At 44.0% G+C, this 19,018-nt stretch overlaps 1 protein-coding gene across 2 annotated transcripts in view; it reads left to right on the forward strand.

Moving 5' to 3' along the window:
* Positions 1 to 4,198: 4,198 nt before the first annotated feature.
* Positions 4,199 to 19,018, forward strand: part of LOC122540213 (F-box only protein 44-like) — an 18,557-nt gene continuing 3,737 nt past the window's right edge. Inside the window, exons 1-5 of one of the 2 annotated variants that reach the window (XM_043675599.1) lie at positions 4,255 to 4,286; positions 4,615 to 4,665; positions 7,433 to 7,710; positions 13,066 to 13,192; positions 13,834 to 13,929. In XM_043675599.1, the coding sequence (XP_043531534.1) occupies positions 7,470 to 7,710; positions 13,066 to 13,192; positions 13,834 to 13,929 (464 nt within the window). In that variant the 5' untranslated portion in view covers positions 4,255 to 4,286; positions 4,615 to 4,665; positions 7,433 to 7,469. Of the gene's footprint in view, positions 4,287 to 4,614; positions 4,666 to 7,432; positions 7,711 to 13,065; positions 13,193 to 13,833; positions 13,930 to 19,018 lie in introns of both variants that reach the window. The other variant, XM_043675598.1, reaches the window with a different exon arrangement.

Consider the following 19,018-nt stretch of genomic DNA (forward strand, 5'->3'; position numbering starts at 1 on the left):
GCAAGTTATGTATCAGCCACACAAGGTGGTAGTAATCAGCTCCCAAAAGAGAGAATCCAGCCATCTCCCCTTGATATTCAATGGAATTACTATTTCTGAATTCCCTACTATCAATATCCTGCAAAAACAAGAATAGATCAGAGGCTGGGAATTCTGCTGCAAGTAACTTACCTCATGATCCCCCTAAGCTTGATCACTGTCTACAAGTTACACATCAGGATGTGACAGAATGCTCTAGATTTATCTGGATGAGTGCAGCTCCAATAACACACAAGAAATTTATATAGTACCTTAGGAAATCTGCTTTATAAATGCCAGTTGTTTTTCATTGAGTTGAATTATCCAATTTCTTGAAGTGTAGCTCTATCTAGTGGACAAATTTCCTTCTGCAGCTTAGACAGCAAATGCTCAAGCCTGAACACAGTTTTAGATTAGATTCCCTCCAGTGTGGAAACAGGCCCTTTGGTCCAACCAGTCCACACTGACCCTCTGAAGAGTAACCCACCCCTCTCTGACTAATGCACCTATCACTATGGGCCATTTAACATGGCCAATTCACCTGATCTGCACATCTTTGGACTGTGGGAGGAAACCCACGCAGACACAGCAAGAATGTGCAAACTCCACAGTCACCCGAGGCTGGAATCGAACCTGGGATCCTGGTGCCGTGAGGCAGCAGTGCTAACCACTGAGCCACCCAGTTTTGTTTCAGATGAAGATCTGATTGGTCCTAAATACGGAACTTGGCACAGTATATAAACATAGAAATTTGGCCCTGATGAATTGACGGATTCTGCTGGCCAGATCATTGAGGGAAGCTGAGGTACAGTGTGTGCATGTGTAGAGGCCATTTCGAACAACTCTAGCTTCCCCAGGCTGCTAGAACAGAAGAATCAGTCAGTATTCCTGTTCCCAAAAAGGTTTGTTTCATTGAATGTCAGGAGCCAGTGATGCCTTTGGTGTTTGAAGAGCATGTCAACAAATCAAAATATCACTGTCTAGTGATGTAAAATGATAATGGCAGCATGGTGGGTCGGTGGTTAGCACTGCTGCCTCACAGCGCCAGGGACCCAGTTTGATTCCAGCCTCGGGTGACTGTCTGTGTGGAGTTTACACATTCTCCCCGTGTCTGCGTGGGTTTCCTCCGGGTGCTCCGGTTTCCCTCCACGGTCCAAAAATTGTCCCATAGTATATAGGGATACATAGGCTAGATGGATCAGCCATGGGAAATGCAGGGTTACAGTTTTGGGTGAATGCTGTTTGGAGGGTTGGAGCAGACTGGAGAGTTGGCCTGTTTCTATGATAACTGGCACTGGAGAATAATAATACAGATTGATCAGATAATTCAATGCTGTGTTTCTAACAGTGCAATGGAATCCAATTGGATGGATCATGCAGGACATGAAAATGAAATGAAAATATAAAATGTCCCTCTGTCCTGGTGTGCATTATTTTCTTAACTTTGTACTCTAAACCCTTGGATGAGACATTAAACTGACAATCCCACTGGGCACAGGGTTGAGTCCTAGGTATTCCACTGGAGAGAGAAATGAATTGTCTCGTCAAAGCAGGTCAGGGAAAGATCATCAACTGCACTGAAATTTATGACAATGAGCTGGTGGAATAGGCCCACTGTTCCCTCCAGCCTGTCCCCATGAAATAGTGACTATTCCCACACACGCACACACACATTCAATAGTTTTGATATTGATGTGATGCAGAAAGAGAGTGAACCAATGATTAACATTCTAAGGAAATCATTGCCAATTTTTTTTTAACCAGTGTTAGGCTGAGACCAGATCAATGCCGTATGGACAGGATAAATCTGGCAGTTGCAAAGCATATTTTAGTTCATCCTAGCTCTGTAGTTTGAACACCCTGATGAAAGAGTGCTCCCAATATCATATGAGTAGCCAGCAAACAGATCCCAGCTGTGGTGTTGTGCCTCACATAAGTTGGTATATTGTCAATATGTGATATGAGTATGTTGATATATTGACAATGTCTCACAGTATGTTGTTAAAAATCACACAACACCAGGTTAATAGTCCAACAGGTTTAATTGGAAACACTAGCTTTCGGAGCGCTGCTCCTTCATCAGGTAGTTGTGGAGGACACAATTGTAAGACACAGAATTTATAGCAAAAGTTTACAGTGTGATGTAACTGAAATTATACATTGAAAAATACATTGCTTGTTTGTTGAGTCTTTCAGCTATTTGAATACCATGATAGTTTCACTTTTTTCATATGTAAACTTTTGCTATAAATTCTGTGCCTTACAATTGTGTACTCCACAACCACCTGATGAAGGAGCAGTGCTCCGAAAGCTAGTGCTTCCAATTAAATCCATTGGACTATAACCTGGTATTGTGTGATTTTTAACGTTGTACACCCCAGTCCAACACCGGCATCTCCAAATCATCACAGTATGTTGGTATATTGTCAATAGGTGACAGTGAGTATGTTGATATATTGACAATGTCTCACAGTATGTTGGTATATTGTCAATATGTGACAGTGAGTATATTGATATATTGACAATGTCTCACAGTATTTTGGTATATTCTCAATATGAGACAGTGAGTATGTTTATATATTGACAATGTCTCACAGTGTGTTGGTATACCTACAAGAGAAATGCTCATGATATCATTACTGTTTTGAAGCATGTGACCTGACGGCATAAAGACATGATACTCCATCTTAACTTGGATGATTTGAATCATGCTACTCTGTGTGAGAAAATAGCTTCACATTCATCCAGACATTGATATTCATGTGAATGTACTGTTTGTATGTAATAGCCAGCTGTAAAAATGTATTTGGATTTTTCACTAGCACATTTCTTATGCTACAAGGAATAACATTAAGCATTGCCACACCAAGTAATGTGTTCTGCTGGAGGCAAAACCTACATCAGGCTCTCTGTGGCCATTTCTGTGAAAACAGAATCAACATCGTACAATGATTGACCTGTTTCCCTGTCTTTTATCTTCTCATTCCTTTACAGTTACCTTCAGTGAGGGAAAACTGCAGTCAGAGCTAATCTGGTCAGAGAGATGATTCCTCCTGGGGTGTCTAAAATAGGAATCATCCAGGTCCACTCCTCCCTCCCTCTGTTGTTAATGTCTGCTTTGTTCCACAAATCCAGATGACACAAGTTTTCTGTACAACACCTATAGACATATTATCGGACAGCCAGCAAGAGATTCAAAGCGTCTCCAAAGTAGCCAAGTGCCTACTTGTCGTGACTCATCTGCATGAATCTCTACCTTACACCCAGAGACAGTATATTTTGTAGGAATTGAACAAAGACTTATCCGTCACGTGGGTGATTGTCATCACATAATTTAAAAGTAGGTAATTATGATTTTACAAAACCCGATGAATGCCGATGTCCTGTAATAACGTGTGAATGGACTATAGAAACCAATTATTGTATCTTCCATGATTATGTATTGATGGAAAGAAATTAAGGCAGAAAGATTTTGCCTGCTACAAATGGGGAACTCACATACCAATGTTAATATGGAGGGGAAGTAAGGCAATGGATGAGGGAGGCAGTTAACTGGGTTGGGGCCAGCGCTATTAGTCCTCTCTGGAAAGGATAAAGGTCTGGTCTTGTCTCGGCTTATTTGCATGGAATGGGGGAATCCAGAAGCATGGAATGGGGGAATCCAGAAGCATGGATTGAAAGAGTACCGGCTTTCAGTTATTGTTGCAGTCCTTTGGTAGTGGGATGTTTAACCTTAAAGTCCCCAATGTGCCCTGAAAGAGACGTAAAGCATGGAACTGAGTCCTCTGTGACATTTTAACTTCCTCACCCTCCCTCACTCCCCGTCTCCATAAAAAGACCACCAAAACCAAAATGCGTAGAGAGTAAACAAACTGAATTCTCAGTCAAAAGATACCTCAATGCAACTTTTGTAGGAAATAAATTGAAGAAATGATCTGTAAACGCACACAGTCGAAATGACAAATTATTGTATACCTCACTTGCAGCAGGTTAAAATAATGAAATAACACATTTAGCTTGTACAATGTTGTTCTCAGTGTAAAAACCATAAAAACAAGGGCAAAGGAAGTGCAATAGGAACTAAAATAGGTCATGCATCAATTGAATCACATCCAGTAGCTGCTTATACACTACTGACCTTTTGCTGTCTTTGCAATAAAGTTGCTGGCTATACTGAACCTCAGACTATTATGTTTCACAGAGCATGTGCAGATCAGTGCTGTTGATTGAGAGTTTCACTGACTGGCCAGAGGAGAGTCCGGGCTAGGGTGAGTCTCCACATCAAGAAAGAATACAGCGATGTAGGATCACAAGACAAAGACATAGTTTGAAGCAAGGGCTAAGTGTCTTGGTTAAATTGAGAAGGAGGGTTATAGAGATGAGGACTGTATGATACCCCCAAGGTTGGGAAGAAAGTGAGAGCAGAAAAGTGATGATGAAATGATCTTATTGTTGCTAAGCTTGGGTTTTATTTACAGAGGAAGTGATAGGATTATTTAAAATAATGTTTAGGAGCATTATATTTTGAAATGAGCTACAATTTTGTATTTGATTCATTGCTTGTATGCTTTCTAGTCACAAATTCATTTCTTACAGGCAATGTGGTTACAGAGTCTCCAGAAAAAGAAACTGTAACAGTGCACTCATGTGAGTCACACCATGGATTTATAGATTGAACTATCTTTAAGCACCACAATGCAGATTGGGTTGGAGTCCGCCCAGTGGGTATCTGTTTTACAGGCCTAGCTTTGATCCTGCCTCAGTTTAAACGTTAACTTATTGTGCCCTGAATGTAACACTTTTTTTATACTTTTAATATTTTCCCTTTGCAAAGTGTGGGACGACTCTTCGCCTGACTTAGACATGGCGATCGGGTTAAATGAAGCAGAGTGGGAGAAGACTTGCATGGAACAGAAACATGGAGCAGTGAAACTAAGTCATCTCTTCCTGTGCTGTTAATTCTATTGACCAGGAAAGGCAGTATTTAGAGAATGATTTATCAAACAGATTATGTAATAGAGTGTGATATCATATGGCAAATAGTAAAATAATGCATTATTAAGTGATAAAGTAACAAATGTAGTGTAATGTATTAAAATATTTTAAACCTAATATGAAGTAAGAGTGACAGGAGCGTTATCAGAAGTACATCATAACCTGTATTAAAAGGAATAAATTATAATGTCTGCTGAGGTGCTGTGGTGTAATAGCAACAATGACAATAGAGACCTGATCTACCCAGCATTCCTCACCTTTGCCCCTTTACGTTATGATAGTGAAGTACACTGTATTATTACACTGCATCATATTATGATAACCTGCTTCATAATACAATGAGAGGATAAGTCTCCTGATTCTTAACTCCCAGCAGGGAACTGCACTCAAAAGGACCAGAGCTCTGGAATCAGATTATAATGCTGTCAAGCTGATTGGAGAAGTTATCCCGGCAAATTCCCAAGTCAGGCACCATTTGGGGCGGCACGGTGGCTCAGTGGTCAGCACTGCTGCCTCACAGCGCCAGGATCCTGAATTTGATTCCAGCCTCGGGCGACTGTCTGTGTGGAGTTTGCACATTCTCCCCGTGTTTGCGTGGGTTTCCTCTGGGTGTTCTGGTTTCCTCCCACAGTCCAAAAGTGTGCAGGTTGGGTGGATTGGCCATGTTAAATTACCCCATAATGTCCTGGGATGTGCAACTCTGGTGCATTAGCCATGGGAAATTCAGGGTTACCGGGATAGGGAAGGGGTAGATCAGGATGGGATGCTCTTTGAAAGGTCAGTGAGGACCAATGGGCCAAATGGCCTGCTTCCACACCGTAGGGATTCCATGATTCTATCTTGGACATTGGCCACCATTCCTTTGTGGTCACCATTCTGTATTGGCACCAGTTAAATATATTGGAATTCGCTTCTTATCATTACAGACTGTGCGTGAATGAGAGGGTTCACCATCTTTGAGGGTTGCGAGGAATGAAAAGTGATACCTGCCTCACCCTGGAATCTTCCATCCCAACAAGAAAATAATCCAGCTGGACATCGATGTAGTCTGATTCCAGAGCTATCTTCCATGAAGTTTTAAACTTAGGAAACTTAGTTAACTTGCCGTTGTGATGTTTATAATAAAATGTGTCCTAATTTTGCTACATGGTTGAATGTTTCTGTGGAGCCGGAACACCCATTGCTGGGGCTGAAAGTAGAAACTGAACCCATTTCATTGGACATTGTGACCCTGAGGTGGCATTTTGCCAGTACCAGCTAATTAAACAGTAGATGTGACCAGTGCTAAGGCTGCATTGGCTTGGAAAGGTCAGAAGTGTAGTGATTGTAATGAGTATGAATTCCCTGATTGCGGCTGTTAATCTGGTCCAGTCAGGGAGCCCTGGCTGACAGGTAGAAACAGGAGTGTCATGGGTTCTGTTCACTATAGGAGCCAGCTCTGAGTTAGCTGGGTCAGTGTCATGTACTATGCACGTATAAATAAAGGAGGTGAGGACTGCAGATACTGGAGATCAGAGTTGAGAGTGTGGTGCTGGCTAAGCACAGCAGGTCAGGCAGCATCCAAGAAGCAGGAGAATTGACATTTCGGGCATAAGCCCTAATGAAGGGCTAATGCCCAAACCATCGATTCTCCTGCTCCTTGGATGCTGACCTGCTGTGCTTTTCCAGCACCACATTCTCAACATGTAAATAAAGGGTGACTCAGTGATGGAATACTGGCCTCTGTGGAGTTATTTCAAGGGGAGTTCTTGGCATTTGGATGGCTGTGTGCTGTATGTTGCAATGTTGGTGCAGCCTTTTTGATTGGTTTCTCGACTTGCAGATAGTGTTTTACACAAAAGCCCCCAAACTTCCCTGTACCTCTGTTGGTTTTCTAGCTTTTCACCATTTAGCAAGTACTCAGATTTTATCCTTTCTAAGTTCAAAATTTGCCTCCGGTGCAAGTTCAAGCCTTCAGTTCAACAAAGAGGGTCACTATTGTCCATTAAAGAAAAGACTTTTGGGTTGGGGAGAGGGGTTGAGGGGTGAGGACTTTAAAATCTTGCAAGATTTGGTTAGGATAGGCACAGAACAAAAATGTTCCCAGAACTGACTGGGGGGCATGAATGTAGGTTGCCACTAACTAAGTCAAACAGTAAATTTGGGAGAAACTTTGTTAGCCCTACAACGAACATGGAACTGCATGAAGAGTAGTTGAGACAATTCACATAGATGCCTTTAAAGCACACCTGTAAGCATATAAAGGAGAAAGAAATTGAATGATATGAGTTAGGATTGAAAGAACGGGCTGAGTGGGCTATTTCTGTTTCAGTTTCTGTATATTTTTCTTCGCAAACGTGCTAAGCCAGCTCTGCTTCTGTTCTTTGCTCCAATTTTATTGAAATCTGAATCAATTCCTCTGAGCTTTGTTTCTCCCCAGTTGAAACAGAATCTCTACTGGAGGTCGGTTTGGAAAGATGGCCAACATAGAGGCTTTACCTGAGCAGGTGCTGCTCAAAATTCTCTCCTACATCCCGGCAGGAGAGTTAGTTTTGACCTGTAGACTAGTCTGCCAACACTGGAAGAAGCTTGTGGATAGACGAGACATAAAAGTTCAACACAAAAGGTCACTGAGGCTGAAGAAAAAGGAATACCAGGGTACAGTTTATTATTGCACATCCGCAATAAAGAATCTAATCAAGAACCCATGTGGAGAAGGTTTGTCCCAGAAATATATGGTACCGTAGGTTAAGCTGAAGAATATTTGTGTTCTCCTGAAGTGTGTGTGTGTGTTGTTTCGGCATTGGTCTATGATGGACAGCAGGGTGGCTCAGTGGTTAGCACTGCTGCCTCACAGCACCAGGGTCCCAGGTTCGATTCCAGCCTCGGGGGACCGTCTGTGTGGAGTTTGTACATTCTCCCTGTGTCTGCCTGGGTTTCCTCTGGATGCTCCGGTTTCCTCCCACAGTCCAAAGATGTGCAGGTCAGGTGGATTGGCCGTGCTAAATTGTGCCAGGATGTGTAAACTAGGTGGATTAGCCATCTTTATCGAAGGCACAAGAATGTCATTAGGTGAATTGGCCATGCTAAATTACCCGCAGTGTTAGGCGTATTAGTCAGAGGGAAATGGGTCTGGGTGGGTTGCTCTTTGGAGGGTCAGTGTGGACTGATTGGGCCGAAGGGCCTGTTTCCACACTGTAGGGAATCGAATCAAATCAAGGAACCCATGGAGACATTAGGGGCAGGACAGAGGCCCTTGAGCCTGTGGTTGATCTCCAACTCAAGATTAGATTAGATTATTTACAGTGTGGAAGCAGGCCCTTCAGCCCAAGAAGTCCACACTGACCCTCTGAAGAGTAGCCCACCCAGATCCATTCCCCCTGACTAATGCACATAACACTATGGGCAATTTAGCATGGCCAATTCACCTAACGATGTTCTTGTGCCTTAGATAAAGATTGTTTAAATCTTTTGGTTTTTTTGGTTTTCTTTTGCTTAAGAAAAAGAAGGAAGCATATGTCAGGTATAGACAAGATAGATCGAGTGAATCCTTAGAAGAGTATAAAGGTAGTAGGAGTATACTTAAGAGGGAAATCAGGAGGGCAGAAAGGGGACATGAGATAGTTTTGGCAAATAGAATTAAGGAGAATCCAAAGAGTTTTTACAAATACATTAAGGGCAAAAGGGTAACTAGGGAGACATTAGCGCCCCTCAAAGATCAGCAAGGCGGCCTTTGTGTGGAGCTGCAGAAAATGGGGGAGCTACTAAATGAGTATTTTGCATTAGTATTTATGGTAGAAAAGGATATGGAAGATATAGAATGTAGGGAAATAGATGGTGGCATCTTGCAAAATGTCCACATTACAGAGGAGGAAGTGCTGGAGGTCTTGAAATGCATAAAGGTGGATAAATCCCCAGGACCAGATCAGGTTTACCCTAGAACCTCTGTGGGAAGATAGAGAAGTGATTGCTTGGCCTCTTGCTGAGATATTTGTATCATCAATAGTCACAGGTGAGATGCAGGAAGACTGGAGGTTGGCAAATGTGGTGCCACTGTTTAAGAAGGGTGGTAAGGACAAGCCAGGGAACTATAGACCGGTGAGCCTGACATTGGTGGTGGGCAAGTTGTTGGAGGGAATCCTGAGGGACAGGATGTACATGTATTTGGAAAGGCAAGGACTGATTAGGGATAGTCAACATGGCTTTGTGTGTGGGAAATCATGTCTCACAAACTTGATTGAGTTTTTTGAAGAAGTAACAAAGAGGATTGATGAGGGCAGAGCAGTAGATGTGATCGATATGGACTTCAGTAAGGCATTCAACAAGGTTCCCCCATGGGAGACTGATGAGCAAGGTTAGATCTCACGGAATTCCAGGAAAACTAGCCATTTGGATTCAGAACTGGCTCAAAGGTAGAAGACAGAGTGTTGGTGGAGGGTTGTTTTTCAGACTAGAGGCCTGTGACCATTGGAGTGCCACAAGGATTGGTGCTGGGTCCACTACTTTTCGTCATTTATATAAATGATTTGGATGCGACCATAAGAGGTACAGTTAGTGAGTTTGCAGATGACACCAAAATTGGAGGTGTAGTGGACAGCGAAGAGGGTTACCTCAGATTACAACAGGATCTGGACCAGATGGGCCAATGGACTGAGAAGTGGCAGATGGAGTTTAATTCAGATAAATGCAAGGTGCTGCATTTTGGGAAAGCAAATCTTAGCAGGACTAATACATTTAATGGTAAGGTCCGATATTAGTTAGGCCACTGTTGAAATATTGCGTGCAATTCTGGTCTCCTTCTTATCGGAAAGATGTTGTGAAACTTGAAAGGGTTAAGAAAAGCTTTACAAGGATGTTGCCAGGGTTGGAGGATTTGAGCTATAGGGAGAGGCTGAACAGGCTGGGACTGTTTTCCCTGGAGCAACAGAGGCTGAAAGGTGACCTTATAGAGGTTTACAAAATTATGAGGGGCATGGATAGGATAAATAGACAAAGTCTTTTCCCAAGGGTTGAGGAGTCCAGAAATAGAGGTAGTATGTGTATGGATTGAACTGCCAGAGGAAGTGGTGGAGGTTGATACAATTGCAACATTTAAGAGGCATTTGGATGGGTATATGAATAGGAAGGGTTTGGAGGGTTATGGGCCGGGTGCTGGCAGGTGGGATAGATTGGGTTGGGATATCTGGTCGGCATGGATGGGTTGGATGGAAGTGTCTGTACCAATGCTGTACATCTCTATGATTCTATGATTCTCACATACCAAGTAAGTCTTTTCACTGAAAACTCAACTTTTAAAAATGTATTCTTTCATAGGATGTGGGATCGCTGGCAAGACCAGCATTCATGACCCATTCTTTACTGAGGGGCTTGCTCCACCTTTAAAAGTCACATTACTCGAGCCCACATGTAGGCCAGACCAGCTAAGGATGGCTGATTTCCTTCCCTCACAAACATTAGCAGGCAATTATAGTTTCAGTAAAATGAGCATTAATCTATCAACTCAAACTTCACTGTGATGGGGAATGACCCCATGCCTGGAGAACATTTGCCTGGCCTGCATATAGTAATCCAATGACATTACCGCCGCACAACTCACCTTCAATTACTATAGCAACTACAGCTATTTTGAGAATCCACATGACTCTGCGTGAAAAAAGGTGTTTCTTGATTTCTCTGTTAAACACTTTGCCTCTGTTTTTGAGGTTAATTCTTTTACTCTCCATTTCCTCAGTAGAGGAAGTCGCACATCAGCCTTACTGTATCCTTACTGAATTCTTTGATCGTTTTAACGTCTCACTCAAATCAATCCTAGATTGCCCCATTAGTTATCCATCCTATTCAGCAAGTGGGTGAGACCAAGAAATGACCATCAAGGTGGATGAAGAATTTTACAAAGCCCACGCAGCTAAGTACTTTTGAAGTGTAACCTGGGAAACAATGGTGATCAAATTGTGCAAAGACAGCAATGGGGGACCTTACCAGAGAATCTGTTTTAAAGATGGTGATTGAGGAATTAATATTGGTCAGGAATCCAGGAACTATATTATCTGCTCCTCACTATCAGGTTTGAAGGTTGGGGGTCAGCATATAAAGTCCAGTGGTGACATTCCCACCATCGTAGATTAGATTACTTACAGTGTGGAAACAGGCCCTTCGGCCCAACAAGTCCACAGCGCCCCGCCGAAGCACAACCCACCCATACCCCTACATTTACCCCTTACCTAACACTACGGGCAATTTAGCATGGCCAATTCACCTGGCCTGCACATCTTTGGACTGTGAGAGGAAACCGGAGCACCCAGAGGAAACCCACACAGACACGGGGAGAACATGTGGGCGGCACGGTGGCACAGTGGTTAGCACTGCTGCCTCGCAGCGCTAGAGACCCGGGTTCAATTCCCGCCTCAGGCGACTGACTGTGTGGAGTTTGCACGTTCTCCCCGTGTCTGCGTGGGTTTCCTCCGGGTGCTCTGGTTTCCTCCCACAGTCCAAAGATGTGCAAGTCAGGTGAATTGGCCATGCTAAATTGCCCGTAGTGTTAGGTAAAGGGGTAAATGTAGGGGTATGGGTGGGTTACGCTTCGGCGGGTCGGTGTGGACTTGTTGGGCTGAAGGGCCTGTTTCCACACTGTAAGTAATCTAATCTAAACATGCAAACTCCACACAGTCAGTCTCCTGAGGCGGGAATTGAACCCGGGTCTCTAATGCTGTGAGGCAGCAGTGCTAACCACCGTGCCACCTACAATCTTATTGCCTCCCTCTGAGCGATATGAAATTTTACAGGGGATGGGGTGACCTATTTACCTTCCTGGAATTTTACCCAACTTGGGGAAGGAGCCCACACTTGGGCTTATATCAGGCAAGCTGGGAAGATCTTTCTTTGGAGGAGCTGATGCTCCTCAGAATGACCACTGCCCAAAGATGACCCCCACACTGTCCCTAACTATTCCCGCTCCCTCCCCCCCCCCCCAATTCCCATCATCTTGAACCCAGCTCCAAATCCTCTGAGCTACACTAACCTGCAATTCCAATAATGGTCATTCTTCCAATTGGCACTGTTGACAGTGCAGGACTGCTGGCCATGTAATTGGTCAGGAATTCCCTGCTGAGACTGAAACCATTAACACTGCTCCCCGAGTTAACTTGCTGCAGGTTAGCAACTGCTGCCCCTAAAGGGCTGGCTGTGCTGAAATCAGACCATGTGATGATACAGCTTCCAATAGCCTGCCCCTCCACACACCACTGTAGTCCCTAGGCAACATCTCTGACTCAGGTTTGCTGCAGTGCTCCAGCAAGGCTCAGTGCAAGCTGGAACAGCAGAATCACATTTTCCGCTTGGGGACCCTGCAATCTTCAGGACTCAGTATTGAGTTCAGTAACGTTAAGCACCATCTTCCATGTCCTTTACCCACCCCCACACCTCAGCCCTTGCCATTACATAGACTGCTGTTAGCACAGCTGACCCATTTTCACCCACTTAGAGTCTCCATTATTAGCTTTTCTTTCTCCCTAGCTCACCACTATCCTCCAACTTGGCACCGCCCTCTTGAACTGTCCTACCTGTCCATCTTCTCTCCCACCTATCCGTTCCTGCCTCTGCTCTGTCATCATCACCCTTTATCTCTCAGCCCCCTTGGGCCTCCCCTACATTCTTGATGAAGCATTTATGCTCAAAGCATCGACTCTCCTGCTCCGCGGATACTGCCTGACCTGCTGTGCTTTTGCAGCACCCCACTCTTTGACTCTGATCTCTAACATCTGGAGTCCTCACTTTCTCCTCACAATTACCCATCCCATGTCTGTCTGGGCTCCATTTCCTCCTATCGCTTACCCCTTTGTTCTCAGCCCCTACCTTCAGCTTTTATTCCACCTTTTCCTGAATGAATGTGAAGATTGGGTGGGCAAAAGATAAATCAACTGGGATGATTGTTGTATCTCCTTAAATGGAATTGGATAAGTGTACTGGGAAGGTGTAACCTCCTTGAAATGTAAATGCTCATCAATGTCACAGGTTGCATTTAAAACTGTCCGATCGATGGTTGCAGTAACAATTCGCCATTTCCAATTTTGACAGAGGAATTTGCCTTCTGGGAACTCACCAGTAACGGCGGAGATAGATGGAAGGTGGAAGACTTTCCAAAAGACTTCAGAAAGCCCTTTCCAAATCCAGAGATCCAGAAATATTTTGTCACCTCTTACGGGTAAGCCATGGGTCGCAGTCCCTCAGCACCTTTTTGATTTATCCCAGCCTCCGGGACCAGCCCCAGCATTCCCTCTAATTTTCCGAATAGCTGCCTTGGCCCCTAAGGGCGATCCACGACAGTGAATCCTGGCAGCAGAACTCAATGCCGTGATTAGCGCGCTGACTCTGAATGGTACGCACAGAGTATCAGAGTTGCTGCACACTCATGGGGCTGTGTGGCTTACAAGGAATGCTGGGACATGAGCTCAATGGGCTGAATTGTCTCTCTGTGAGTTGTGAAATGTCATTGTATTGGACCCCTCCAGGCTAGTAGAAAGGGAAGACTAGTACCAGAGGTGAGGCTGATGCTGAACTCAGCCATCCCCACTTGATCAGTGTCATAGGAACTGGAGTAGGCCAATCAGCCCATCAAAACGTGCCCCGCCATTCAGTGCAATCATGTCTGATTGAACATTTCACCATTGGATTTGTGCTCTTTTCGTGGGACAATCAAACAGAACTGCATAGATGAAGCATGAATGAGTTTGAGCTCGGTCTTTATCAGGTGCAAGCAACTGTCTTGCTCACAGCCAAGTACGGAAGTTCTAGTAAAAGCTGTTGAGAACGGAGTTCACTTGTTGCATTTTTCTCTCAATTAAGGTGGTGCGAAAAATCTCAACTGATTAACCTCATCTCGGAAGGATTTGAGGCAGAGATCCTGGATAACATTCAACCTCCTATCACAGTGCGGGACTGGTAAGCTGGGAAGTGTGCAGGCGCTTCTTTCCTTTACTCCACACTCAGGCCAATGCCTGGGGTTCGCCGATTACTATGGTGGTCTCTCTCCAGCAGGCTGTGGGAACTTCAAAAACCCGGAATGCAACTAGGGCAACTCCGCTGGAGAGAGAGCCTGAACCAAACTCACTGTTTATAGCCTGACCAGCCAGTCGGAATGTATCTCCGCACAGTAATCATGACTGCCACCAATGCCTGTGCCTTTCCCTGTCTTGCTGGCTGGACAATGGCCACCTGGTACCTACCACTCCGGCAGTACTCCTAAGCGAGAGAAAAACAGAGATCAAACTGCTTATCCTGGCCAGCAATCCCCCTTGAGTGGGCAGATCAAATCGCCCAGATCACCCTTCGGTCCTTGACACTGGAATTATAGTCTGGGATCTGCGGTGTACTCAGCCAGAATTGGTGTACACAGACGGACTCAAATATGAGTTCCAAATTACCAGGGAACTTTATTACAGAAAAAAATTCAACTTGCCCAATCCGTACAATACTTTGATTAAACGTATACTCGATACTCTGATATAAAATATAAGAAAACTGAAATGGGCACGACATAAATCTTTAATCTTACACAATTTACAGGGTACTCACACTTTAAGAATTACACAACCACTCTCCCCACTAGGCCTAACCAAATACTGCAGAGTATGAGTGCCCCAGGCCTTACGGTCTCAGGGCGACTTGTTGCTTGTCCAGTGGGGCTCCCTCTCTGCCTCGAGGTGTTATTACAGAATTCCAAGTCCGAGGTCACAGACAAGGTCAATGTCTTCAGCCCCAAAGGGTTGTTGTACAGAGACTCAGCGAGCTCAGAATGAGCTGAGTGAAAAGGAAAAGAGCCCCCGATAGCTGGCCCTGCTGCCCCCACTGCCCCCTTTACCCATGTGATTCCAAAGGGCCGACCGGTTCCACCCCTCATTTCACAAAGCATCTCCGGAGATTGCTGGGGCCGGATTAATCTGATCATTCATGGAAACAACGGGGTCGATACCATCCCAAATTAACTTCACTGAACCTTTGATGACTTCATGGAGCCTCCCACACTGTTTTCAGATTAGAGTAAACCATTATCCCCTGAACTCAATAGGCTCCATTGTTCACAGTTTGGAGGTTCAGTACCATTTCTATGCCTGTTCCTTGATTCGATATCTGGCGTGTGTCGCTTTGTTGGTCGGGTTATCACATACCCCTGAGGTTCTATGTCCCCAGAAGAAGGTGTGTCCTTATTCTGGCAGGCCTGCTGGGAAATCCTGCCTGCACAGAGGCCAGGTTGACCAGTTTTTCACAAAAGGCCATTTTCTTTCAGTCTTTCTTTTTAAAACTGGGGATTGCCCTGAAACTGCTGAAGCAGCACACTGTCTTTCAGTCAGTGAGATAGCACAATATCCACCCCTTCAAAGTCTGAGTTGAATATTAATGGAAAGTACTGTCTCCTGACACTTTGCAAAACTGTACCATAAGACCATAAGACATAATCATAGAATCATAGAGATGTACAGCACAGAAACAGACCCTTCAGTCCAACTCGTCCACACAAACCAGATATCACAACCCAATCTAGTCGCACCTGTCAGTACCTGGCCCACATTCCTCCAAACCCTTCCTATTCATATACCCATCCAAATGCCTTTTAAATGTTGTAATTGTATTAGCCTCCACCACTTGCTCTGGAAGCTCATTCCATACACGTACCACTCTCTGTGTGAAAAAGTTGCCCCTTAGGTTTCTTTTATATCTTTCCCCTCTCACTCAAAACCTATGCCCTCTAGTTCTGGACTCCCCGACCCCAGGGAAAGGACTTTGTTTATTTATCCTATCCATGCCCCTCATGATTTGATAAACCTCTATAAGGTCACCCCTCAGCCTTCGAAACTCTAGGACAAACCGTTCCAACTTATTCAGCCTCTCCCTATAGCTCAAATCCTCCAATCCTGGCATCATTCTTGTCAATCTTTTCTGAACTCTTTCAAGTTTCACATCATCCTTTCGATAGGAAGGAGACCAGAGTTGCACACAGTATTCCAAAAGTGGCCTAATCAATGTCCTGTACAGCTGCAACATGATTTTGGGGATGGAGAAGTGTCATAATGATTTTTTTTGTGTGATCTTATTGAAAGTTCTTGTTTGCTCTGACAGGTTTGGCCGTGGTATGGATAATACAGGGTCTCCAATCTTTGCGACCCCACAGCCAGTACAGAAATCATTTTCTTCACCTGATAGTCTTCAGAGGCAGGTTGTGGTAAGTAAAAACATTGTGAAAATTATTCTGAGTTTTTAATAGAAATTTCTACTCTGCCAGTTGTACTCTATCAATTGCTCCATGTAATATTTGTTGTGGAAATATGGTTACTTTAAGAACTGTTACAATGCCAGACCAGATGTCCAAATTTGGTTATGATTTGGTTAAGAATTGGTAATGTTTTTAATAAATAATTTGAATTCTGATATTTAGGGAATAACTCAGAGAATTCAGTTTGTAAGCAAATATTAAAAATTTTACTGTACAAAAGTCAATGCAACACATTGAAGAATCATAGAGATGTACAGCACAGAAACAGACCCTTCAGTCCAACTCGTCCACACAAACCAGATATCACAACCCAATCTAGTCGCACCTGTCAGTACCTGGCCCACATTCCTCCAAACCCTTCCTATTCATATACCCATCCAAATGCCTTTTAAATGTTGTAATTGTATTAGCCTCCACCACTTGCTCTGGAAGCTCATTCCATACACGTACCACTCTCTGTGTGAAAAAGTTGCCCCTTAGGTTTCTTTTATATCTTTCCCCTCTCACCCTAAACCTATGCCCTCTAGTTCTGGAATCCTCCACCCCAGGAAAAAGATTTTGTCTATTTATGATTTTATAAACCTCTATAAGGTCAGCCCTCAGCCTGCGACGCTCCAGTGAAAATGGCCCCAGCCTATTCAACCTCTCCCTGTAGCTCAAATTCTCCAACCCTGGCAACATCTTTTCTGAACTCTTTCAAGTTTCACATCTTTCCGATGGGAAGGAGACCAGAATTGCATGCAATATTCCAACAGTGGCGTAACCAATGTGCTGTACAAATGCTACATGATCTCCCAACTCCTGTACTCAATACTCTGACCAATAAAGGAAGCATACCAAACACCTACTTCACTATCCTATCGACCTGCGACTCCACTTTCAAGGAGCTATGAACCTGCACTCCAAGGTCTCTTTGTTCAGCAACACTCCCTAAGACCTTACCATTAAGTGTATAAATCCTGATAAGATTTGCTTTTCCAAAATGAGGAACCTCGCATTTATCTGAATTAAACTCCATCTGCCACTTCTCAGCCCATTGGTCCACCTGATCCAGATCCTGTTGTAATCTGAGGAAACCTTCTTCGCTGTCCACTACACCTCCAATTTTGGTGTCATCTGCAAACTTACTAACTGTACCTCTTATGCTCACATCCAAATCATTTATATCAATGATGGAAAATAGAGGACCCAGCACCGATCCATGTGGCATTCCACTGGTCACAGATCTCTAGTCTGAAAAACAACCCTCCACCACCACCCTCTTCCTTCTACTTTGGAGCTAGTTTTGTATCCAAATGACAAGTTCTCCCTGTATACCATGAGATCTAACCTTGCTCACTATTCTTCCATGGAGTACCTTGTCGAACGCCTTGCTGAAGTCCATATAGTTCACGTCCAATGCTCTACCCTCATCAATCCTCTTTGTTACTTCTTCAAAAAACTCAATCAAGTTTGTGAGACATGATTTCCCACGCACAAAGCCATGTTGGCTATTCCTAATCAGTCCTTGCCTTTCCAAATACATGTACATCCTGTCCCTCAGGATTCTCTCCAACAACTTGCCAACCACCGAGGTCAGGCTCACCGGTCTATAGTTCACTGGCTTGTCCTTACCACCTTTCTGAAACAGTGGCAGCATATTAGCCAACCTTCAGTCTTCCGGCACCTCACCTGTGACTATCAATAATACAAATATCTCAGCAAGAGGCCCAGCAATCACTTCTCTAGCTTCCCACAGAGTTCTAGGGTACACCTGACCAGGTCCTGGGGATTTATCCACGTTTATGCATTTCAAGACATCCAGCACTTCCTCCTCTGTAATATGGACATTTTTCAAGACATTACCATCTATTTCCCTACATTCTGTATCTTCCATCTCCTTCTCCACAGTAAATACTGATGCAAAATACTCGTTTAGTATCTCCCCCGTGTCCTGCAGCTCCACACAAAGACTGCCCTGCTGGTCTTTGAGGGGAGAAAGTGAGGACTGCAGATGCTGGAGATCAGCGCTGAAAATGTGTTGCTGGAAAAGCAGCAGGGCTTATGCCCGAAACGTCGATTCTCCTGTTCCTTGGATGCTGCCTGACCTGCTGCGCTTTTACAGCAACACATTTTCAGCTCTGGTCTTTGAGGGGCCCAATTCTCTCCCTAGTTACCCTTTTGTCCTTAATGTATTTGTAAAAATCCTTTGGATTCTCCTTAACTTTATTTGCCAAAGCTATCTCATGTCCCCTTTTTGCCCTCCCTCTTAGGTATACTCCTACTTCCTTTATACTCTTCGAAGGATTCACTCGATCTATCCTGCCTATACCTTACATATGCTTCCTTCTTTTTCTTAACCAAACCCTCAATTTTTTAATCATCCAGCATTCCCTATACCTACCAGCCTTTCCTTTCACCCTGACAGCAATATACTTTTTCTGGATTCTCATTATCTCAATTCTGCAAGCTTCCCATTTTCCAGTCATCCCTTCACCTGTGAACATCTGCCCCCAATCACTTTTGAAAGTTCTTGCCTAATACTGTCAAAATTGGCCTTTCTCCAATTTAGAACTTCAACTTTTAGATTTGGTCTATCCTTTTCCATCACTATTTTAAAACGAATAGAATTATGGTTGCGGGCCCCAAAGTGCTCCCGCACTGACACCTCAGTCACCTGCCCTGCCTTATTTCCCAACAGTAGGTCAAGTTTTGCACTTTCTCGAGTAGATACATCCACATACTGAATCAGAAAATTTTCTTGTACACACTTAACAAATT

This window comes from Chiloscyllium plagiosum, chromosome 34 (assembly GCF_004010195.1).
Source record: "Chiloscyllium plagiosum isolate BGI_BamShark_2017 chromosome 34, ASM401019v2, whole genome shotgun sequence".
NCBI lineage: Eukaryota > Metazoa > Chordata > Chondrichthyes > Orectolobiformes > Hemiscylliidae > Chiloscyllium > Chiloscyllium plagiosum.